The 23,822-nt window shown below is 32.4% G+C and overlaps 3 protein-coding genes, 1 long non-coding RNA gene and 1 other non-coding gene across 9 annotated transcripts; 3 read left to right on the forward strand and 2 right to left on the reverse strand.

Moving 5' to 3' along the window:
• Positions 1 to 792: 792 nt before the first annotated feature.
• Positions 793 to 1,583, reverse strand: LOC129314882 (uncharacterized). Of its 2 annotated transcripts, XR_008594311.1 has the most exons (3): positions 1,368 to 1,582; positions 938 to 1,027; positions 793 to 849 (listed from the first exon to the last, which is right to left on the reverse strand). It is a non-coding gene; the product is annotated as an uncharacterized LOC129314882 (long non-coding RNA). The 2 variants fall into 2 exon arrangements; XR_008594312.1 differs by having other exon boundaries at positions 793 to 1,027; positions 1,368 to 1,583.
• A 3,295-nt stretch (positions 1,584 to 4,878) lies between these two features.
• On the forward strand, positions 4,879 to 7,168 carry LOC129315735 (autophagy-related protein 8C-like). Of its 4 annotated transcripts, none has more exons than XM_054959726.1 (6): positions 4,879 to 4,974; positions 5,181 to 5,227; positions 5,801 to 5,856; positions 5,938 to 5,990; positions 6,596 to 6,714; positions 6,812 to 7,168. In XM_054959726.1, exons 2-6 carry the CDS (start codon positions 5,191 to 5,193, stop codon positions 6,907 to 6,909), a joined length of 363 nt encoding a protein of 120 aa, XP_054815701.1. In that variant the 5' UTR covers positions 4,879 to 4,974; positions 5,181 to 5,190; the 3' UTR covers positions 6,910 to 7,168. The 4 variants fall into 4 exon arrangements, with proteins under 4 accessions (XP_054815701.1, XP_054815702.1, XP_054815703.1 ...); XM_054959727.1 differs by lacking the exon at positions 4,879 to 4,974 and adding an exon at positions 4,979 to 5,074; XM_054959728.1 differs by lacking the exon at positions 4,879 to 4,974 and adding an exon at positions 4,990 to 5,054.
• Positions 7,169 to 7,693: 525 nt separating this feature from the next.
• On the reverse strand, positions 7,694 to 8,669 carry LOC129315736 (uncharacterized). The gene is made up of 2 exons (XM_054959730.1): positions 8,511 to 8,669; positions 7,694 to 8,230 (listed from the first exon to the last, which is right to left on the reverse strand). Exon 2 carries the CDS (start codon positions 8,211 to 8,213, stop codon positions 7,926 to 7,928), a length of 288 nt encoding a protein of 95 aa, XP_054815705.1. The 5' UTR covers positions 8,214 to 8,230; positions 8,511 to 8,669; the 3' UTR covers positions 7,694 to 7,925.
• A 4,164-nt stretch (positions 8,670 to 12,833) lies between these two features.
• TRNAN-GUU (transfer RNA asparagine (anticodon GUU)) lies at positions 12,834 to 12,907 on the forward strand. The gene has a single exon. It is a non-coding gene; the product is annotated as a tRNA-Asn (tRNA).
• Positions 12,908 to 20,585: 7,678 nt separating this feature from the next.
• Positions 20,586 to 23,560, forward strand: LOC129316149 (2-alkenal reductase (NADP(+)-dependent)-like). Its single transcript, XM_054960438.1, has 6 exons — positions 20,586 to 20,936; positions 21,005 to 21,185; positions 21,256 to 21,422; positions 22,708 to 22,790; positions 22,889 to 23,015; positions 23,115 to 23,560. Exons 1-6 carry the CDS (start codon positions 20,694 to 20,696, stop codon positions 23,373 to 23,375), a joined length of 1,062 nt encoding a protein of 353 aa, XP_054816413.1. The 5' UTR covers positions 20,586 to 20,693; the 3' UTR covers positions 23,376 to 23,560.
• Positions 23,561 to 23,822: the final 262 nt, after the last annotated feature.

The following is a 23,822-nucleotide window of genomic DNA, read 5'->3' on the forward strand; positions in this document are numbered from 1 at the left end:
AAGCACTCTAGAAGAAGGGGCCGAACTGATGAAGAACGAAAACATAATGAACTAATGCAAATTTGTGGGAAACAAAGAGGCACAGAAACGGAAATACAGAGAAATGGTTTTTCATTGGAGGGTATGGTACGCATATTTATTGCCGCAAATAGCAGGGCATGTGCAGTAAGGAACATTTAATAAGGGGATATCGCCGTGGCATGAGTTTGAGGAATCCTCAACTGCTTTTGTACCACAAATCGTACTCAAAGCATTGTTCCGGAAAAGAAACTTAAGGAGTAATAATGTAATATAGTAATGTAACATTTAGGTAACTTCAGTGATCATCAACTCTGTAGAAACTCAGTAAACCCTCAAATGCCAGGCGACGCTATCTTCAGGCAGCAGGTTAAATTGCATTCAAATGCCTTTCCTTTAAACTGCCACAAGTAAACTCCCGGTATACGTACATCAGCATTTAGTTGTATTCCAAAATTTTTTCTCCTTAATCCGACAAGTGGGGAAAAATTATTTCATCTTAAATTTCAAATGTTCACCAATATCAGTTTTTTCCCAAAATATACAATCGAACCTTTGTTCAGGTGGCTTAAGCTACCAAAACACTCAAAATTCAATGCAAAATATTGCCGCAATAGGGAGATCGCTTTAATTCATTTCCCTTTTTCACACGGGTCAATCTAGCCATAACGTGTGAAAATTCACACATTTAAAACTGGCTAGTGGCTATACTTTAAATATAAATATAAAAAAGGAAAAGAAAGATAGCAGATTTAAAAATTCATGCATTCAAGATTGTCATCACTGAAGTTTCCTCAACATTTATTCGCACCAATGCATTCAAGTGTTCATCTACAAAAAAGAAGGAATCAAGGGAATAAAATGCGTGAATAATATACGCAGAGAAGGGTTGAAAAACCGAACAAGGGACTCAGCTCACGTGTCGGTTGGACTCGACATCAAACTCGAACAGAACTGAGGTGCTCCTCTCATGTTCGTCTCCGCGAGGTGATTCATCAATTGCAAAGAACTAATGACAAAAAAAAAAAAAAAAAACCAAACGGACGCCGTAAAACTAGGAAAAAGAATATCAGAAGAATAGCCACAGAGTAAGACGTTACCAAAACGAAAGTCGTTGAGGAGGGGGGAGCAGTGGCACGTGATATTGGCACGGCTCAATCAAAAAGCAGAGCCCCCTCGCCATTTTGAGCATTGCTTTCTTATTGAACCGCACCAATATCCCGTGAAGCCTATCCTCTACCCCCTCCTCTCCTCGCCTGTTTTGACTGTATACGATAACCACAGACTCACCTCTCATAAAAGGCCTTCCATGAGAAGGGCTAACAAATAGTGACGAAGAATTCACATACCGTTGTATGGTTGCGGATGGGAAAGACAGCCAAGTATGAATGGAGAAGAATCATGGCTTGGGGGGTGGACATATTGGGATGTGTAGTTGATGTACAGAACAGAGAGAGAAATGGAACCGAGCTTTAAAGGAGGTAGGGGCCAACATAAGAGACCACGAAACATGGCAGGTGATGCTAGCATTGAAGGAGTTGCATTAAATTCCCAACCACCTAGCAACTAAGGAAGTTGGAAGATTAATTTAAGGAGGTACAGGAATCGTGATATGGCTCAGAACAGACGAATCTGGAGCTTTTAATGCCAGCATTTATGGGTTCTGGGGGAGAGTGAGGGGCATGTTGGTTCTGTATATCTGCACCTACATGGATCAAACAGTCGAATTCAAATTCAAAATAAGAATGGAAGCAAGCATCCAACAACCTTTTGCTTTATGGATTTTGGTTTTTGTAACTCAATTGTCATCAATCACCATTCTCAACCAACTCCTCAGAAGGCACTTGGTTGGTTCAGCGATTCACTATCTTGTGCAGCTGATAGCATACATCTATATGTGAAATTTTTCCCGCATGCGTAGCCGCTGCCCGTAACTCTTTTCTGGGAGTAAGTGTAGAATGATGGTGAAGAGCTAGCATGTCCACGAGTTCTGGTGAAAGTAAAACTAGCCGAGTCCTGATTTCTTTTGGCTTCCTGTACTTGTGTTTTGTTGGTTTTGGAATAGGATATGAATGACCTGACAAATTGTGGATGATGCATGCTTACCCGTGGGATCTTAATTTTCCTACTTCAAGAAAAGCTTTCGGCTCGTTATCACGATATAAGTCCATTTTACTAAACTTGACAGGTGAAAAAAATAATCGTGTACTAGAATTTTCACATAATAAGAATAAGAACTGACCTCACTCAAGTCAAAATTAGTCAGTAAAATCAATCAAATATTAAAATAATATGTCGCGAACACAGAATAAATAAAATATTTATTGTAAAAGCATTCAAAAGGTGCATCTATCTTCGATAAAACCAATTGTTTTTGGGATATTACTATAGTATGTATCACGGGCACTTTTTCCTTTTGGGGGTTGGCGGCATAGGCAATAGTACTGGCATATTGTTTTTTGACCTTGATTATTACATGTTGGGATAAAAATAAGTTAAGTTAAGTTAGTCTTTAGTTAAATACTTCTTTCATCCTTATATATAAAATATTTTTTAAAAATTTATTTTGTTTTTAAATATAAAGGGTGACAATAATATTTTTAAGTAATTAGATAATTTTACCTTTATCTTAGAAAATAAAATAGATAATTAATTGCATATTTTTCCTACCACCATCATGATATTAATTATAATATTATTAAGGATAAAACTGAAAAATTATTATGTTTTTATGTGAGTTCAACTAAATAACAAAACTTTATTAGTATGAGAGATTTGGTTAAAAACACCTTATATATAGGGACGGAGAAAGTAAATTTGTGCTTGGCCTAAAATATGTATAATAAGGCTTTTCTCAAGGTCTAGGCATGACCCTATTTAAAAACTGATCTGACCTAAAAATTTATTTAAAAATAAGCTTTTTAAATAAACTCACATTTTATATTAAATGTTTTAAATATACTTTAAGACTATTAGTATAAATATAGAACATGATTTATCAATTAAAATATATAATAATTAAAAGGATTTACAAACTATAGTATAGTACTAAAGTTAAAATCAATACATAAGTCCCATTTAATTGAAAATATAAGTAAAAATAAAAAAGAATAGATTAGTTAAAAATTAAATGGTAAAACCGACGTGTGTGTGATATATTTCTTAATATATATTACTTAATTCTCTGATTAAAAACGCCAGTAATATAGGAAGTTGGATTTATTATTAAACCGTATTAAAAGAAGCTTTGACGTGTCTGTCTATTTACAGAAGTGGCAAAGTCCCAGCCTTGTAAGAAATTGAGACCGTCCAGCTATCCTTTTTTTTTTTTTTTGTTGTTGTTGGGGGGGGGGTGTTGGGGGCGGGGAAGATAAAAGAATAGAAAGCAGAACTTGTTTTAAAACGCTTGTCTTGGTCAACTGAATTATGACTGCTCAGGTATGAGATCTCACGCTCAAGTCTGTGATAATGTAAGAAACATCTTTTTTTTTTCTTTTTTAGATAGCTGCCTCCAATATTCAACCTGACAAAATTCGAATATGATTAAATGATTAACTTGTGCCCAGACGCATATACATGTCGATAAAGAGGACATATAGGGTTGATGCATAGTCTGGGCTCATATATATGAGAAGGATTCATGGGATAGTAGTGAAGGAGCATGCCAAACTGATACAAGGGAGAAGGTCGATGTCTAGAAGTAATATTAAGGAGAGGCATGGTTGTGGGAGCAGAGTAAGAGGAGGAGGCATCTACGGAGAATGTAAAACCTGCCCCGACAATATTCCTTCTCATCACCTTGCGTTACTTCTGCGCCCCAACACCTTCACATTTTAGCTCCTGATTCTTACATTATACCCCTCGCAACAACCACCTATATATGCTATATATCAAAGACGGACAATGGGAAGGCGTGCTAAGTGATGAAATGCAAGCAATGTGAAAAGCGTGCGAGGGGATTAAAACAATGCATGAGAACGTGCCTTGTGAATGTATGTGTACGTACTCACCATATTTATTTGAGGGCGTATGGGGGGCGTGAAAGGTCAGTTTTGAAGCCTGACCCGACCTCACGACTCATCATGACATGCCTCCATCAACAGCAACGTCACATGCATGTCGATGCCTCCCTCTTCTCATCACTTCAGATTTCATTTCTTATTTATTTGCTTCAACAAAAACACCCTATTTTAACTTGTTCATGCTTTTATCATTGAAAAAAAAAATTGATGAATATATGATTTAACTAAACCTTGTAAATAATATCCACTTATTGCAGAGTCATTAAAAATCATATGCTTTATTTTATTTTGATAAAATAATTTAATTATATGTGTCATCCATGCAATTTTTTCTCTGTTTTACATTTTAGGCCATGATTGTATCATTGAATTGGTAAGACGAAAATGAAATTAAAGAGGGAATCCAAATTTAAGTATGTTTGATATGTAACAGTCATAATTTTTAAGAATCTTGATTCAATCAAAAAGGCTAAAATGCAATTCCATGACAATAACTACAGAATTGTTTCAATTTATTAAATTTCATTTTATAAACCCTGCTACCCTTATCTTTTTTGTTTACTCAAGATACTGGAGGTTTTTTTAATTTTGAGAAAAAAGGACAACTTGATATTTTCCTATTTTAAGTATATATATTAATTAAAATTAAATTAGGATTTTATTTTTATATCAAACACATTTTTAAAATTTAATTTTACTCTTATTTTAATTTCATCCAAATCTCTTTCATGACATCTAAGGAGTCTTATAGTCTGTCCAGTGGACGATGCCGGGGTGAAAATGAGAAAGTGGACTCCCATCTTCCAATATCCGCAGGCCACAGTGATTCAGGCCCCCCCCCCCCCAAAAAAAAAAAAAAAAAACAGAAGGGGCGCGCGTAAACGAGACGGAACGGAATTAACAAATCTTCCCTTAACCTGCAGTCAAGTTCGATGTAATTATTTTGGAGTTCCTCCCGGACTACCCTTTCCCCTCTGTATTTTGCCGTTCTTTTTCGTCTGGTTCTCATTACTGGTTTACCCTCCTTGTTTTAAGTTAATTTAATCTCTGTTCTTCCGTTGTTTGATTGATCAATCGCTCCCTTCCTGGCAAAACCTAACTCCGTAATTACGTGTTTACTCTTTTTTTTTATTCTTGCAGAACTATTGCCATGGCGAAGAGTTCGTTTAAGACGGAACACCCCCTAGGTTTGTTTTAATCTTTATTTTGTTCCCGTTTCTCTAATTTTAGTTGCATTTTCTAGGTTGTTGGATAGGATTTCGTCTGTGAGGAATCTTAATTTTGCATGATCCGGTCAGGAAACATCGGCTTTGCAATTTCTAGTTGGGTTTTGTTGAAACATGAACATTTGTTTCTGGTCTCATCTTTATCCAAAATAGATCCTCCGAAGTGCAAAATTTGATTTGCGAGAATTTGTATTTCTGAACCCCGTTGTTCGTCCTTTGTTTCGAAAAGAAAAAGATATGAAGTTTTACTCAATCCTCGTGCCGATTCCATCTAGTTTGGGTTGAAAGGACAAGTTGCTTGATTGAAATACCCATTATCTCACTGTTGATGGCCGAAGTAATTTTTTTATGGGGTTAGTTATTAAGATGTGAGTTATACCGTTTTATTGCTTACTGGTGGTTTGATTTATATATCATCGTGACCTTCTCCATATCAAGCTTTCTGAAAGCCGTCTGGATCGAATAAACACCATCCCTAACTTCATATGGGCCAACTTCTATTCAGTATTTAAACATCCTAATAATATGTGACAGAAAGGAGACAGGCTGAAGCTGCTCGAATCAGAGAAAAGTATCCAGATAGAATACCTGTGAGATTTCATTTCACTTGTGTGCAGCTGTCATTATAATCTCACTTATTGCTTATTAAATTGGTTGATGTTTTGGCGTAGGTGATTGTTGAGAGGGCTGAAAAGAGTGATGTTCCTGAAATCGATAAGAAAAAGTTAGTATCTGCCTCTGTTCGCTCTTTTTCATGGCATATTGCATGATCTGATGTTTTGGAAGCGTCCACTGATTTGATCGCCATTTCATAATGGTCAAGGCGAGGAGCTATGGTCTCCGCAGTTTAGTCAGAATGTTCAAATCTGGTCTTACTAGTTTCCGCATGGCATTGGTCTTGACTCTTAATGGGTCTGCCTTGTAATTATTTGTCCTCTTAACAGTGTGTTTCCTAGAAATGAATGAAGCTTCACATTTGATCTTTGATTAGTTCAGCCAAAGGCTGTACAGCCTTTTATAGCATGAAAGAAATAGAATTCTGTTCAAATAGCATAGAGATTAGTTAGATGGTCCTGGAAATCATCTCTCCGGTAGATTTCAGGCATGTTTATGTTTTTTTTTTTTTTTTTTGTGCTGATGTCAATAGCGAGCGTAAAAGCATTGAATTCTCTTGACAATCAATGGCAAGCGTTCCATGTTCTGTTATGGATGTTAGGATCTAGATCACCTGCATTCACCTCCTATCTATTTTGTTTCACTCCCTTCTCATCTTTATTGTTTCACTCTCTTTTCATCTTTATTCATTGTGTATAATTTTTTACCCTTTAGGTATCTGGTTCCAGCTGATTTGACTGTTGGCCAGTTTGTGTATGTGGTTCGAAAGAGAATCAAGTTGAGTCCTGAGAAAGCCATCTTCATTTTTGTCCAGAACATTTTGCCTCCAACTGGTAAACAAATTGGGACTTTTCTATATTCGTTTTGTTTGAGTGGTGGCTATTTTTGTTGGTAATTTGTGATCTGATTAGTTGGTTTCTGTCAATGTAGCTGCTATTATCTCTGCGGTTTATGAGGAAAATAAGGATGAAGATGGGTTCCTGTATATGACTTACAGCGGGGAAAACACATTTGGGACTATGATCTGAACTGGCTTGCAGCAATCTATGTGCATACGTATTTCTGAAAAGAAAATAAATCTACAGTGGGAAGAAGCTAGCATGGTTGTAAATTCTTTGGTATTTTTAACCTTGTTTTTCGTTATGAATATTGCATTTTTATCTGAAATGACACCGACCCTAAATTATAGGTAGAATATATGGTTGAATGGTGTGAAACCGGCGTGGGTGTCGTAAGAGGTCTTAAATTCTAAATTTTAATACTGAAACTTGATAGGATTTATTTTTATGTTAGAGTATGTTGCTTCCACTCCTTAATATAAATCGCCTTTGATTCTGTTATCGGAAATAAAAAATAGTTGTATCAATAAATTGTGCGGAAATAGCTTTGGATTCCATCATAACCTTTAATAAGTACCATACAGTTTAAAAAACATTTTCTCTAATAAATAGTTAAATACAGATATCTTGAAACATGCTGTGTAACTCTTTTATAAGGAACTTGTATAAAAAGGATTAGAAAGATACTTTATGGAATATAGATTTACGCGCATAAAGTAATGATGATTACATTTAGGCGCAAAATTATGTCCTATAATCTGTGCACAGAATGCGATTGCTTATCATGTTCATTATAGAGAATGTTGTGTAAATCTTGAACAGAATTACATCCGAATAAATGATAAGCACGAACACTCCAGTACGGTTTGTATAATATTTGATTTGAAAAATGAAGTACATGATTATATACGGAGGTTAGTTCAGCTGGCATTGAAAGTCGTTTAAAAAAAAGTGTATTAAAGGGACGGTACAGTTGAGAAGGGTTGCTTGTTCGATTTGAATTAAAAGATGAATCAACAGATGTGATATTGGAAGTGCAACTGTATTTGAGCAAGTTTAAAGCAAAACGTGTCTAGAGTTTAAAGCAAAACGAGTCTAGCGCGTATGGGAAGGCCAGAATGCATATGAAAGCTAAGAACAAAAACAAGAGTGTCGACTGATGTGATCATAATTTTGGAAGGTGAAGGCGGAGAACGGGACTGGGTTCACTCGGAGGGAGAAGTCCTCTTGCGGTATTGATTCTTCATCCATTTGAGACCAGCAGAGGTGCCGCTCTTGAGTTTCATGGCGCCCACTACCGCCGCCTCCTTGGCTTTGTCAGCACCCACCACTGCCGCTGCTTTCGCTTTGTCCATTCCCGCAGATGCTTTCGCTTTGGCATTCGCCATCTTGCCGCCGCCGCCGCCTTGCTTCTTCACCTGCTCATTATCGCTATCGCTCCCACACCCACCCGCTCCCCACTGGTCTGCCCAATTCGGAGCTTTGCTTCCCATGATGTTCTTCTCGATCCCTTCAAAAACAAAAGGTAAAGAATAACTATGCCCACTAATCGAAGATTACAATAACAGAATATGACAGGGAATTAAATAAATAAGCATCCATTAACTTATTGGAAAATGAAGGTGATTTTTTAGGGTTCAAGTCGGGGTGAGGTTTGTGCGATTGTTGACCTGGGTTGGTGTTGGACAAGGCAGAAGGCAGAAGGCCTGGGAATTATGCGAAGGAGGAACAAGAGGTAGGAGGAATTGAAGAGAAGAGGGAGATATAGGAAATAAGATGAAGATATATACCTTCGGGGATGATTCGGAGGAAGGAGGAGGGCGGCAGAGGGCCCAAAAAAAGCTCCCACGGCAAATTGATTTGAGAGAACTGGCGGAACTGGCTTGGACTTTGGCGTACGAAAAGGTAAATTCAACTGACCAATTCTACTTATAAATGAATGGCCACCGCTCGGCACGCTCACTTTCCTTCTTCCACCACGCCACCTCTACTCGGCTTCGCTCCGCTGATGCCTCGCTCCTCCGAGGATCCGCTGCATAGCAGCAGAATCTCGGCCGTCCAGATTAAACCTGGACGGTCCAGATTTAATATTTTATTTTTTATTTTATTAAAAATAAAAAATAATAAAAATATAAAGGTTTTTAACAAATTTTAGAGTCAAAAATAAAGGTCAAGTTTAGAGGATTAGGCTTAAAAATCTTATTTAAATAAAAGTTTGAGCTTTAAAAGTTAAACTTTTTTAAAATAATCTGATTTTGGGGCCTGACCCTGATAAGCTCTATAAAAAAGGATTCGGACTTGGGCAGCTTTTCAAGTTCTAGTAGGCCTAATTATTTTATACACACACATATTTAATTAATAATAACATAATTTTATTAATATTTATTGTAGGTAATAAAGAAAAAATTACAGAGATAATTGACATTAAATCTTCACTTCCATTTTTAATGAGTGAATTTACATCTGAAAAATCTAATATTTTATTTTTAGATGATGAGGAGGAGGATTTAAATTTATATTAATAAAGATTTTGATCTTCATCTTAAATTTAAAATTTTAAATCTTTGTCAAATGTTATGTTAAATTTTATTTGAGATTTTGATTTATTTCACATTGAATTTTAAAATATTTTATTTAAATTAAAATGTTAATTTTTTTTTTTAAGAACAAAGATTTAAGAATCTGGCTCTAAACCCTTAAAATAAGGGTCAAACGTCAGAATCAAGTCAAATTTTAAGGTAAGTGGGCTTTATGGCCTTAGCTTTTAAGAGTTTGGCCCACCTTAAATTTCACATTTATCTCTAAACAATTCAAATTTAATATTCATGATATGAATTTAATATCTAATTTTTTATAAATTAATTATCCAAGCATATATATACTCTAGACAATACAAATTTAATATGAATGATCTAGATTTAATATTAAAAATTTTATACATTAATTATTTAGATATATTTTGAACAGTATAGTTTATCTATTAATATTGAAAAAAAATATTTTTATTATAAAAAATTAGATCATTAACATTAAATCTAAAATATTTAAATTAATAACCAAATTTATTAAAAAAATTTAATAAAATATTAAATTTGAACCGTTTAAATTATTCTGCCAGCAGCAGAGCCTCAAAGGAGCAAGGCATCAGTGAAGCAAAGCCGACTCCGCCAAGTCTTCTAATCTTCTCTTTCCACAGCCAAATTCACTTCGTTATTTAAATATTACTATTTAGTAAAACTATATTCCTAGATAAATATACCCAAAATATCATGAACACGTTAAATTAACCCTTGTCCAATAAATATTACCATTAGATAAACAAATATTTTCATACAAATATGAAGCATATCGCATCTCTGGTTTTTAAAATGCAAATCTTTGATTTTTCCCGATTCTCCCGGCATTAATCTTCTAGATGCAAATCTTTTTATATTGCCACCTCTTTTCCGGTGTCGTCTGGTCTTGGGCGTATTCTCACTTCTCAAATGACAAATTCTCAAGGCGCAATGATCAACTCTCGATTTTTTAAATTTACCGACTGCTTTTTTTTTTTCCCTCCTAAAAATCCAGCTCGTCCGAATTTACCTGCTGCCTTGAGTCGTACATGTAATCAATGGCACACGCAGGTAATATTATTCGAGATAATATTACTGTGATCCAAATCTTAACTCGAATAAATTTAAAAAATTTTAAGATTAAATTTATGAAGATTGAATTTTTGTTAACTTAACCTAAAAAACCATGATCAAATTATATATTCACTTTGTTTAAAAATATAAAATATTTTTAATATTTTAAAATGTGATTAGTGTATTTTTTAAAAGTGCTCATAATAAATAAATAAATTTATATTTATTTTAAAACAATATACCTTATTAAATGAAGGTAAGTATAAAAATGACGTTAATTTGAAGTCAATTAATTATTTTATTAGATGATATTTGATTAAAAGTGCCTTTTAATTTTTAATTGAGAGAGTAGCACATATTCATACTAAATATTAATTAATCTTTTAAAACTTAGTTCATATTGTATGGGGAGATTATATATAATTGAGTGCGTTGTTAAATTTTTAATTTGTAAATATTTTAAAATAATCTAAAAATGTATTTTAATCTTTATTATAAAATTCTAAGGCCCACATTTTTTCTTTAAAAAAATCAAGACAATACAAAATTTTATTCAAGATGGAAAGACATACATCCCAACACTAGTATTAAATTAAAATATATGGATGACAATGACATAAATGATGAAGCACATAGGACATGCAAGGTCAATTTAATAAAAAGCTTTTTTAGCATTGAGTTGTACTTACTAAGACCTGTCTTGATACATGGACAGTTATATGTTAGATGTATTTCAAATGCAAAGTAAGAAAGGGTTAAAAATATTAATTCTTGATACAAATGATATAGCCCACAAATGTTATCAGAAGACATAATTTACAGGAAGATTTTTAACAATCTAACTAATGTATTGCAGCTATCTATCTGTTAAGGTTGTTGTTTTTTTTATTTTGTTAAACTTTTTTTCACTCTTTATTTGATATAACAAATTTTTACATTCATTCCCAATATATTTTTACAAAGTATCTATCTTTTTTTATTTACTATAAAAGACTATTGGGTTTGTCATCATATAAATTTTTAAAATTTATCTATCATGTTATCACCACAATTTTTTTGCACCACCATAATGTTAATCATTCGCTGAATAGTTATGTTTTATTGTTGTTTTAGGCATATAATTACTTTATATGTATAATTTGCCGCCATCTAATAATTAGAAGACGCTGTAAAAGTAATATCCCATACAACGCAAGGGTGATTAACTAGTTAATGTAATTATAAGGACATCTTAGATCTCATATTATCAGTTGGCACGGTAAAAAAAAACTTTTTTAATATTATTTATAAATTATTTTTAATATGTTTCATTGATAATTAGAAAAAATTTAAATCTCATTAACTCTATCTAAAAATTAAATAAGTTTTTAATTTTATCTCTATTAAATATACATGCTTTAATAATATATTCTCTCTCCAACATTATAAAAAGAAAAATGTGTAATGAAAATTTAACAATATAACTTATAGAAAAAATAATAATAAAATTTTTTTAAATTATATAAATGATCTTTTGGTCCTGAAATGTTATGATTTTTCTATAGTCTCTGAGAATTTTTTTTTGTCATTAAGAAATAATATAAATAATTAAATTTTTTGTAATTCAAACTTATAAATTATTGTTGAATTCTTGTGATTTTAAGAAGAAAAGTTATTCATTTTAGAACAAAATTTGTTAATGACAATTAATATTTACAATATTTAAAAAATATTATAATTTTAAATGTAAATTTATAAATTGCTATTGAACTCTTACAATTTTAAGAAGAAAAGTTGTGAATCTTAAAATAAAATTTATAAATAATAATTGATATTTAAATTAAAAAAATTTGATCATTTACATTAATTCTTTAATAAGTGAAAAATTCTTATCAACTTTAGGTAAATTATGACATTTTAAGATATCAAAATATTATTTATATAATTCAAAAAAATTTTATTATCATTTTTTTAATTTATAAATGATATTGTTTTTTCTCTCCATTCTATAAATAGAATCCGAGGGAATGATAATAATGTTGGCCCGTAAACCGTGTCCGAAACGAAAATCAGTGCGAAGCTTTACCTGTTAGAATTGAACGTCCAGTTTTAGATTTCAAAATTCTTATTTTAAAAGAAAACACTCATATAATGTTTCCCCGTATATCTGTTTTTGTCATCGCCTCCATCGAAGATAATGTTGAAGGTGATACTTCTATCAACGTAATTAATAAAAATAAACATTAGGATTCAAATTTCAAACCTTTTAAGAAATAATCACAGATATCTATATTTTAAAACTAATAAATATTTATCGATAACTTAAAAATGCAAGATACTTATCATCATTTACTTTTGGAAAAAATAAATTAATAACAATAATTTAAGAATAGAAACATAATATATTGAAATGAAAATTACATATTACTAATATTTAATTTTATAACTATTCTAAATTCTGTAGGATTTACTTTATTACTTTTTAATTTTACTAACTAATCAATTGCTGGAATAGCTCAGTTGGTTAGAGCGTGTGGCTGTTAACCACAAGGTCGGAGGTTCAAACCTTCCTTCTAGCGATTGTTAGATTTTTCAGACGAGGACCACAAAAGCCAAAACGAACATGTTCGTGTTGGTTAGAACGTGTTTGTAAATACCACAAAAGCCCTCCTTCCATACATAACCGAGCAACTTTGAACTCCCGCTGGCGATAATTTCATTATCTGTTTTCTGATCTTGGTTATAAATTCATACGTATGAGCCTTATCAAAGGTCGTGCGACTTGGTTTTTACTTTGTACTTTAACTTTAACATAATGTAGTTACTGTAATATTCCACAATCCAAATTGCCAAAAAAAAGGTGCCGTTTATATTAAATGTGGAGATGGTGGCTACGCCTTTTTCACTCGATGTTAGAATTGAATTTATTGAAGCGATTTTGTTTCATCTGTTATTTGCCGGGTCTTAAGAAAAGAATTTAGAGTGGGCTTTCGTGTGGATATGTCAACCGATGAACTCCGTTGAAGTTTTATGAGGAAAAAAAGCAAAAAGCATGTAAAATGTACTTATATAACTAACTTTTTGCCTAATTTTTGAATATGGCTTTATATAGCTGAAAAATGTTAATTAAGAAAATTAGGCCAAACAAAGAAATCATGAAGATTAGTACATCTTCTACGTGCGGGGCCCTTTTTTTTCCCCTGACAAAAGGAATTATATAAATTAGGCCCAAACAAAGAAAGGGTCCTCAGGTTTTTTTTACTCTGACATCATGGGCTATCTGAAAAAGAAGAGAGGCGGGTTGTGTGAGCGTAAAATATGTAAGACAAAATTGTGCGGACCAGAATCCGCGGAAACGGACCCCCCAGGTTCCTGGCCTTAAACAACAAGCCAACAATAGTTTTTTAAAATAAAAGTTTTAAAAGTATTTAAGTTTTAAATATTAAATTTCAAAAATTTAAAATTAAATATCTAAATTTTATAATTTTATTGTGATAAATTTATAACTTATATTTTAAATTTTAATAAAAAATAATTTTTTATTAGAAGATGTTTCTATATTTAATACCTGAATTTACAGCTTGTATTTTCAAAATTTAACAATTAAAATCTAACTTAATTTAATTAATTATTTTGAGATTTTTTTTATCATCCACCCTATTTTATTTTGGGTTCAAGGAAATATACGCTCCCTCCTAATCTGAGTTGGAGACTGAACGCCCCATATCAGCGCATTTTCAACGGTTGGAATTGCTTCGGGGAAAGCACCTATGCTGGGATTTATTTTCTTGTGTTTTGGAGTATTAGAAGTAAGTTGCCATATTTGTGATTAATGAGTTATGAAGAGCATGCTACATGAGAAATTTGATATGCGTTTAATTAATTTAAACTCTTTCTTGCATAATATTCCGTGTCTCTAAAAGATTATTTTTATATTTCTAAAATTAAAACAGACAGCTAATGAGGATTGTAATTAATAGAATGCGCCTGTTTATTATTTCATAACATGATAAATTAATATTCAATTTTTTATTAGGAGATGTTTCTATATTTAATATCTGACTTTTTTTTTAAAACAAGATTGCTTCCAAAAAAAAATATGCCTATGTACAGTCAAAAAAATTAAAACAAACAACTAAAAAAAATCTAAAATAGTGATAATAGACTCTGAAAAAATTATGATATTATTAGATTCAAAATTTTTCATTAATCACACTTTAAACCAGTAACGGATCTAGAACATAACACATGGAGGGCTAGAATGGGAGGGCAAAATTAGTCCTTTAAATTTTTTCAGTAAAATTTGGAAAAATTATCAAAACATTTGTGACATATGGGATGCTTGGCCCCCTTCGTCCCTGCTTTAAACTTGTTACTTAGATCAAATTAACTTAAGCTATTCAAAATTAATATATTACGCGTTTATATGGTTGTGATTAATCATCAAAATCACTTGATGTGGAGACTATTATACAACTAATAGTATTTTCCTTGTTATTATTTTCAATCTTTTTTCTTTTTAATCTCATCTTTTTTCTTTTAAATTTGTAATCCCAAATTGAGCCAGCTCTTGATTCTACCATAACTTCCTGGGGACGACTCTTGATGTTATATTAGAGTTTTATCTTAAACATGTCTAAGACTTTTCGCTTCCATAAAAAAATCTAAAACAATATAATCTCAGACAATACCATGATGTTATGTAGTTACGATTAATTTGTTGGCCACACCAGGTGTTAATATCATATATACATCTATAACATCACCGAAGGAGCCGTGTCGACAAACAGTCGTACTAGATGGAATTAACAGGACCATAAATTCTCGAAAAGCAAAGAGCCACGAGATGAGCCGATGACCAGCCGAAGCAGATCCTCTCGGTGGCGCATTCCCTGCACAGCGAGGCACATTTTATTTCTTTCTCCCCACTGCTTGCTTTCACATTGATCCAAATTCAAGGTTGTTATTAGCGGCCTCGTTTGTATCTTGGGATGCCTTTTACTATATTTATTAGTACGACTGTATATTTTAAAAATTGAATTTGAGACTATAAAATAAAATAAATTAACTTTCTAGACAAGTTAAATCAAGTGCCTCTCAGAAAAATAAATAAATAAATAAATTTAAATTGTTAAAATTTGACCTCTATAATTTATAACTGTAATAAAAATATTTTTTTAATTGATTTGATTTGATGAAGATAAAGATGCTGCACATATGGATAGAGCAAGAGAGAAAGAAGAAGATGATGCACATATGGACAAAGGAGGAAGAATATGACAAACATGTTCTCAATTCAAAATGAGCCCTACAATTAATTATAAAGTAACAGGCACCTCTTTAAGTTTTCACAATTAATAATAAAATAACGGACATCTCTTTAACTTTAATAAGAGATATTTAGTATTCTATTTTAAATATTTAATTATTTATTTTACATCATTATAGTAAATAAAATATTAGATGCTTCTTAAAAAATAATTTATAACTAAATTTGCACATTTATTCTATCATTAATTAATGAAAGGTGACTTGAAATTTTAGATAATTTTGAGGCTTATAATGTTTTATAAATGTCTTTCAAACACCACCAAAGCCTTTGTTTTTTATAGTAGTGCTTGGCACTGATCTCATTCTCCAAAACAGAAAAAATCACGATGGAATCCTTCAACAGCTTGTACTTAAGAAGTTTTGTCTTCAAGTGAGACTCCCTCTCTCGTTGTTCCTCTCTGAGACAAAGGAGCTTCATAATGTTAGCCGAATGGGGCTGGACTTGTGCCAAAGAGTGAGGGAAACAGTCGACTAAAGAGTGAGAGAAAGCATACTTGTGAGAACCTTTATTGTCGAAGTGGTAGTGGAGGATGGTGTATGGTTCTTAGCAAATGGTGACAATGGAGTGTCAAGTCTGGAAATGTGGGCGGGTCACTTTTGGACGCCTGTCCGCTATTGATGTGTTCCTGTTGGGGGCAGTACTTTTTTGTTACGTGGGAGTTTAGTTTTAGGCTCCTACGGTTTTGAATCTCACAGGGATGAAACCTAAAAAAGATGTCCTTGTCTTTTTCTCTGTGTCTGTTAGCTAGCAATTAGAAAGACAAGGGGATGAGTCTGAAACTAGAGAGAGAAGGAAGAGGGTGAATGAGTCTAAAAAGGGGTTTGGGGGAAAAGGGAGAGATGAGATGAAGAGAGGGAGCGTAACATAACCTTGTGCCCTACTATACTTAAATAATACTCGTTAATTTCAAATTAACGATGATAGTGAGACTACTTTAAATTTAATTGTTCAGGATTTAAAATGTATTAAATATAAGTTTAGAATTCAAATCATCTTAAAACTTATAATTTAGAGTATATGATATAAAACTCATGTCATTTTTAATCATTATATATCTAAACATACATGTGCTCTTTAGTTATATCATTCAAATAAATTTTAATTCGTTAAATCGACTTTTTTACACAAAGAGTATCTATTTGAATATTGATTACAATTAGTTGTTAGCTTAAGCCTATATAAAGGGATAAAGATTAGACATTTAGGTAAAGAAATTTAATCTTCAAAGTTGGGGTTAGTGCACCCTTAAGATAAGGTTAGTAAATCACCCAAGAAGGGCTATAAATCCTTCGAGTAAAGGATCATATTCTTGCAATGTTTTATCATCTTCATCAATGAATGTTTAGTCCTTTTTTTCTTAATATCTATAATCTTAACATTATCTAAACATAAAGTATATTAGCATAATTAACTTTAAATTTAATTGCCTAAACTTCAGTTTGCAAAGTACTGTAGTTAGTGTAAACTTTATTTTTACAAATGTTACTCCAGACAAGTGCTACAACTTTGAGGATGTTGTTGTAAATTTTTGATTTACTGAAATTTAAATGTTATAAATATTTATGATTATTTTAATTTAAGCAATGATTATTATTTTTTTTATCAATAACTAAAACAAAACAAGCAATTATAGCTTTTTTCTATGTAAATTTTTTATCATCTAATATCCAAATATTGTAAATATATGTGTCAGTTTAAGTAATAACTATTTTTCTTTTAATAATGATTAGAATGGAACAAGTAATTATAACTTTTTTCGTGCAAATTTTTTATTCATTGAAATTCAACTGTTGTAAATATCCGCAACTATTTTAGTTTGGGAAATGACAACTTTTTTTCCTAACAATGATTAAAATGAAATAAGTAATTACTATTTTATTTTAAATTGGATGTATTTTAGTCATTTCACCGAATATCATTAACGTCAAAAAGGTTTCTAGGAACTTAAGAAGAATTATAGTATTTCACATAATTTCATTTTCATTTGCATATTTCTGAGAATTTTTTCTGCCATTTTTCCTTTAATCAAATACAAGAAGTGAATAATCCTTTATATATTTTTATAACCAGATGTTGAAAATTAAGCTAGTCAATTCTCAACTCCTCAGAGTCACCTAGAAACAAAAATGCTCACCGCCTGCGCAGGCTATCCTTTTACCGCATTGCGTATTAATTTAAGATCAGATATAAAATTTATAACAGGTAACATCATTTTTACAATTCATAAATCATTACTTCAAGATTCCGTTCTTCGAATTTTATTTATAATGTATTAGAAAACTTGGCTAATTATTTTGAAAAACAAGGAGGAGTTGTTGAAAACAATTTAAAAAAATTCTAGGTAAAGGTTATAAAAGAGGAATTTGGGTATGACCACCGATTCAACTACCACAAGGAAACAGTTTATGATGCTGCTTTAAGCAGGCATCCCTTGAATCCCCGGTTCATCTTGATCTCTCACTAATGCACTTTGATTTCGTTAGCAAGGTTTGATTAAATTAAAATGATTTGAATTTGCAGGTATTTCCCAAACGGTATAGACGTGCACCTGTACAATGTTGGAGGGAAGATGCTTGAAGCTGTACTTCAAAATCACGTGAACAAGTACGCATGCATTCCTCTCAGGGGAATGATATCTCAATAGAATAAGGTAATTATATTCCTGAATCCCCATTCATATGTCCTGCATTACCAAACTGTGTTCTTTTTGTTCCTGCTTTACCAAACAAGGAAAGGTGAAGTCTAAGAATAAAATCAACTCGGGGATCGAGAGCTTTCTAGAGAGCCTAGCTTCCTTATTCACCAGCTCCAATGTTGGCAAAGTCAGGTTAAGCCCAATGTTTGGCTGATGTGTGCTTCCATGTTCGTTCCGGACACTGAATGCTTCCATTATTCATATAATATAATGTCTGAACCCCATGTCTTATGTATGTTCTTAGTACCTGTGAACTACGTACGTACGATGGGTTGCCGTAGAAACTAGAAACAATATATACTCTTATGATATCTGTTGTATATTGTGTTACTTTCGCGCTCAGTGAATATATAAATGCCTAGATCCGCACCATTGGTTTAGCTAGCCATCAATGGCTTCCGCGATGCAGTGAACCTGCGGAAAATAGTCTATTGCTTTATTTAACCCCCCCCCCCCAAAAAAAAATCACCTGCTTGAATTGTTGCCTTACAAAATTACATACGAACAAACACCCATACTCTAACTTCCTCGCAGTATAGTTAAATAACGAAATATTCATTGGTAATTGAACATAGCAAATTGATAACTATGTATTTTGATATAATCAATTGTCAAGAGAATATTATGGTATTTAATAATGTTGTACGAATTTAAATGGAGTTATCATTTAAATTTTTTACTTTTTAAAGTCTTCGCAAACCATGATTTATGATAACGCGGGCTCCAGCCCTGAACTTCGTGTGGCTGAGGAGTCTTGAGATTGGCCCCGTTTGGTCACGGAAAAAGGAAAGCAAACGAAGCAGACGAGAGAGAATTACTGTTTTCATTATTGTCGGCATGGTAGGTGTGGTTGGAAACAGAAACTGATGACAGTCCGTACATGAGCACGAGCATAAATCATTGTTGCGCTCTAGAAATTAAAACGAAAAAGTTTAAAAAATGTATAAAAAAACTTATATATTTAATTTTATATTAAAAATGTTTGTTTTTAACGATAGGGAGAATCTCAACAAAGATCTTAAGAAACAAATTAATCACATGCAGGGCTCAAAAATTTTTGAAATACTTTAAGAGCTCCAATTTCAATTAATTTTGTTGGACCAATTATCAAAATGTCCTTACCTTTTATTTTTTAAGAAAATGTCCTGTAGCTGGAGCTCTAACTTTAGTGCGGTAATCAATCATTGATCAATGTCAAGAAGTCAAAGGTGGATTTGTACCTTTTTTGACCTTGTAGTTCTCAAAATAAAGGAAACTATTAAGACAACAATTACTTTAATATATATAGTGCAAACTTATATATATATTATAATTTTATTTTAAAATATTTTTACTTCTTGTTACATATCTTGAACATTTTATTATATATATCTGAACAATTATTTGTATATAGTTGAATATCATTTGTTCATAAATTTAATTTAATTTATTTTTCATTACTTGTTTCTTTAATGTTAATAAATTATTAATATTATATTAAATTAAAAAAATATATGTTATAAATTTATTTTTTAAGTATTTTCCCTTGCTTTTGTTAATTATGAACATCACTTGTTCATATATAAAAAAAAGTTATCATTTTTTTAAAACTCAATTTGTTTAGAGTTTCACAACTTGTTCCTATAATATTAACAAGTTTTTAATTTTATGTTAGATAAAAATATATTATAAATTTATTTTTAAGCATTTCTACGGGTTTTTGTTAACCATGGATATCTTATTATGTGTATTTAATAAATAACTTGTAAATATTTAAACATCATTTATACATCTCATACTAAATCCAACCTTGGCCCTTCGCACATTTAACCGGTTGATGACAATATGGCATTGGAGCTATGGCCGGTGACATAACACTTTTTTTTTTCAAAAAAAATAAAATAAAAGGCAAAGGCATTTAGATAATTGAACTAACAAATTAATTGCAATTTGAGCCTTTAGACTTGCAGTAGTATTTTGGAATTTTCCCAGCATGTGATTAATTTTTTTTTTTGAGGGCCCTAGCATGTGAGTCTTTAATAGATTATTTATCTTATAACAAATGCTTATTATTAATATTATTAATACACTAAAATTTACTTATTTTGGATTAATTGAATAAAAATATACTAAATATATTATACAAGTCCTACCCAAAAATGTATATACGAGACTGTCAAATTAATTTTAATTTAAGTGCTTTGTTATTGATTAAATTACTTCTACCAAGTCTTTGTTATCTTTGAATTCATTAAATCCCTGGTCTTAACAAGAAAGGGATCGTACGCAAGAGAGTGAGGCGAGATCCACCGATAGGCCCCGGCTTGCCTTGCGAGAGAGTGACTAAAGCGGAAGAATAATGGCAGAGAAATGCGAGGAGGTTGAGAGCAGAGAATGGTACTTGGCATCGTATGCTCCGGAGGGTGTTCCCACCTCCGATAATCTCAAACTCCGAACTGTCCGGCTATCGCTAGCCTCCGACTCCATCCCCGACGGTCACCTCGCCGTCGAGCTCCTCTATGTTTCCGTCGATCCATACCTCCGCTCGAGAATGAGCGGCCGCCTGGACGGCCTCGACTCCGACCAGTACCCGCTTAACCAGGCAGGCACTAGCTTTTTTCTTTCTCTACAAAAGAGAATGAGCTACTTGAGTAAAATATACATGTGCAGGTGATCACGGCTTTTGGGATCGGAAAGGTGATCCGGTCCAAGGATAGCGAGTTTGAGGAGGGCGACGTTGTGCTCCATCCATATTTTCCGGTGGCAGAGTACTGTGTGATGACCTCCCACATGCTCAAGAAAATTGATCCAAAAGCTGGGATCTCATTGCCGGATTTCCTAAGCTGCTTGGGTGGGTTTTAATATTTGATGCCAACAATTAATCTGGGGCTGAAACTGAGGTGGGGTTTGTTTGGGTGCAGGAGTGCCGGGGTTTGCAGCGTGGGTGGGAATAGAGGTGCTGGGAGACCCAAAGCCAGGGTCCAATGTCTTCATCTCTGCTGCTTCCGGTGGCGTGGGAATGTTTGCCGGCCAACTCGCCAAGCTCCGTGGCTGTCGGGTTATCGGATCCACTGGCTCCGATGATAAGGTACGGTTCTGTAAAACTATCACAGATTATCGTCGGAACCAGCTATACATTATACAAAGAAAAGAATAGTAACTTGATGAACACTCCACAAATTTTTTTTTTTTTTTAACATTCATTTATCATTAAATGATATTATAATAATATTTAATTTTTTTGGCCAAATATTTTAACAATACTCAATTGTTTGAGTAGGATATTTATTTTTTAGTCAAATAAAATCAGTGTTTGAGCGTCTCAATTCCGTAAAAGTAGTAGTCTAAATTGAATTTTTTAAATGATAAAATGAATATAAGAAAAAATAATATTAATATAATTAAATTATATATACTATTCATGAATTACAAATAATATGCATGATTTTTTTTTATATTTTATATACTGTAAACAAAGCCGAACATTGGGGGAATTCTCGTACAACAGTGATTGTAGAGGTTATAGGCTTATAGCTGGATACTGCCAGAGTAAGTCTATCAATTTTCTACGAGGGGAAATTTAATGAAGGAAAAGTAGGTGGAAAAAGTATACTTGCTGAAGTTCGTTGTGGTGGCGTCACATCTGAGAGGTCACATAAAAATGCAGATACATAAAAAATGTAGATATTTCGACGAAAAGTGGCCGCTACACCGTGCGGAATGAATCACCCCACAGAAAATTTAAATACGCAATTTTTTTTAAAAAATATAAAATTATTTTAATTATTATTACTTATTCCCTCCCATTCTATTTATAAATTATTTTTACTAACTTTATCAATATCAATGCAATAAGAATATAAAGAATAAAATTTTATAAAATTATAAACATAACCTTAAAAAAGTAAATAAATTATATAATATTATTTTTTTTATTTCTTTCTCTCATATTTTTTAAGGATAATTTAGGTATTTTATTTAAAATAAAATATCATTATCAATTCAATGATTTATAAAGTAAATCACTTCACACCCTTTTAAAATGTAAGTTATAAAGTGGAGCCAAGGGAGTAGTAACAACTACTAAAAAATTCTGTTGATAGTTACACAGTATTAATGGGCAATTTTAATATAAAAAATTGACAGCCATGATGAAAAAAAAATATAAGACTTAAAAGTAATTTATGATTATTTCATGTGATTTTTCTTTATTTAAATTTAATGTGGGGTTTTAGATTAATCTTTCTGGTAATAAATAAGAAGAACCCATTATAACTCATCATGTTTTTTCTTGGTAATTTGAATTATTGGTTTCTAATAATCCTACAACTAGTAGCTGAAAAGAAATAATATTTGAACAAATGAATTCGCAGGTGAAGCTAATGAAAGACGAATTTGGGTACGACGACGGATTCAACTACCACAAGGAAACAGATTACGATGCTGCTTTGAGCAGGTTTCCCTTTAATCCCTGGTTCATCTTGATCTCTCTCACTAATACACTTCAATTTTGTTACCAATGATTGATTAAATTAAAATGACTTGAATTTGCAGGTATTTCCCAAACGGTATAGATTTGTACCTGGACAATGTTGGAGGGAAGATGCTTGAAGCTGTATTGAACCACGTGAACAAGTACGCACGCATTCCTCTCTGCGGAATGGTATCTCAATACAATAAGGTAATGAATCATGCATTCAATAAATAAAAGTGCAGTATGCATGTAATGCTAAAGATCATGCATTCATGCTGTTTAATTAATGTGAATGGGGGTATGCAGGTGTGGACAGAAAGAGAAGGGGTGAGGAATCTGCTGAACATGGTGGGGAAAGAAGTGAGGATGGAGGGTTTCATGCTTCTATCTCATCTGCATCGTTTCGGAGAGTTCGCTGCAGCAATGGGAGGATACATGAAACAAGGCAAGGTGAAGTCCAAAAATAAAATTAACCTCGGGATCGAGAGCTTCTTAGAGAGCCTGGCCTCCGTATTCTCAAGCTCTAATCATGGCAAACTGGTTATTCAGGTTAAGCCATATGTTTAATTAATATATAATCCCATGTTTGTTTGTGATAATACTCGTGTTTCCTTTGACGTGATGTTTGACTACATTCTCTTGTTTATGTGTGAAACTTACCTGACCTCCAAGAACGGGAGGGTTGTTGTAAAGGCAGACTTTTGTTTATGTGTTGTCTCGTTTCTTCAAGGCACACTAGCATCTTGTGTTTACTTAATTCTTCACGAGTGCGTGTGAGTATGTGTGTTGAGCTTCACAATGTCCATTTGGCTTGGCGGATGTAGTTTTCCTTTTAGGATAAAAATACATTTTTGTCTTTAAAGTTTTCTCAAAAACTATTCAACACTCTAAACTATTAGATGAAGCAATTTTAACTTTAAAGTAATTCAAACGAAACGTTTTTACCTTTACTGTTAAATTCTAATGTTGATTGTTATAAATATTAACTAGAATTTAAACGTTGACCATTAAAAA

Source organism: Prosopis cineraria, unplaced genomic scaffold (assembly GCF_029017545.1).
Source record: "Prosopis cineraria cultivar Desert tree isolate PC_DT_omini unplaced genomic scaffold, ASM2901754v1 PC7, whole genome shotgun sequence".
NCBI classification, from domain to species: Eukaryota; Viridiplantae; Streptophyta; class Magnoliopsida; order Fabales; family Fabaceae; genus Prosopis; species Prosopis cineraria.

Bases quoted from the DNA above. Each gene is read 5' to 3' on its own strand.
- LOC129315735 (XM_054959726.1), top strand. From the start codon at position 5,191: ATGGCGAAGAGTTCGTTTAAGACGGAACACCCCCTAG. The intron at 5,991-6,595 runs GTTAGTATCTGC...TTTACCCTTTAG, and splicing joins CCTGAAATCGATAAGAAAAA to GTATCTGGTTCCAGCTGATT. The intron at 6,715-6,811 runs GTAAACAAATTG...CTGTCAATGTAG, and splicing joins GAACATTTTGCCTCCAACTG to CTGCTATTATCTCTGCGGTT.
- LOC129315736 (XM_054959730.1), bottom strand. From the start codon at position 8,213: ATGGGAAGCAAAGCTCCGAATTGGGCAGACCAGTGGGGAGCGGGTGGG.
- LOC129316149 (XM_054960438.1), top strand. From the start codon at position 20,694: ATGGCAGAGAAATGCGAGGAGGTTGAGAGCAGAGAATGGTACTTGGCA. The intron at 20,937-21,004 runs GCAGGCACTAGC...ATACATGTGCAG, and splicing joins ACCAGTACCCGCTTAACCAG to GTGATCACGGCTTTTGGGAT. The intron at 21,186-21,255 runs GTGGGTTTTAAT...GTTTGGGTGCAG, and splicing joins GGATTTCCTAAGCTGCTTGG to GAGTGCCGGGGTTTGCAGCG.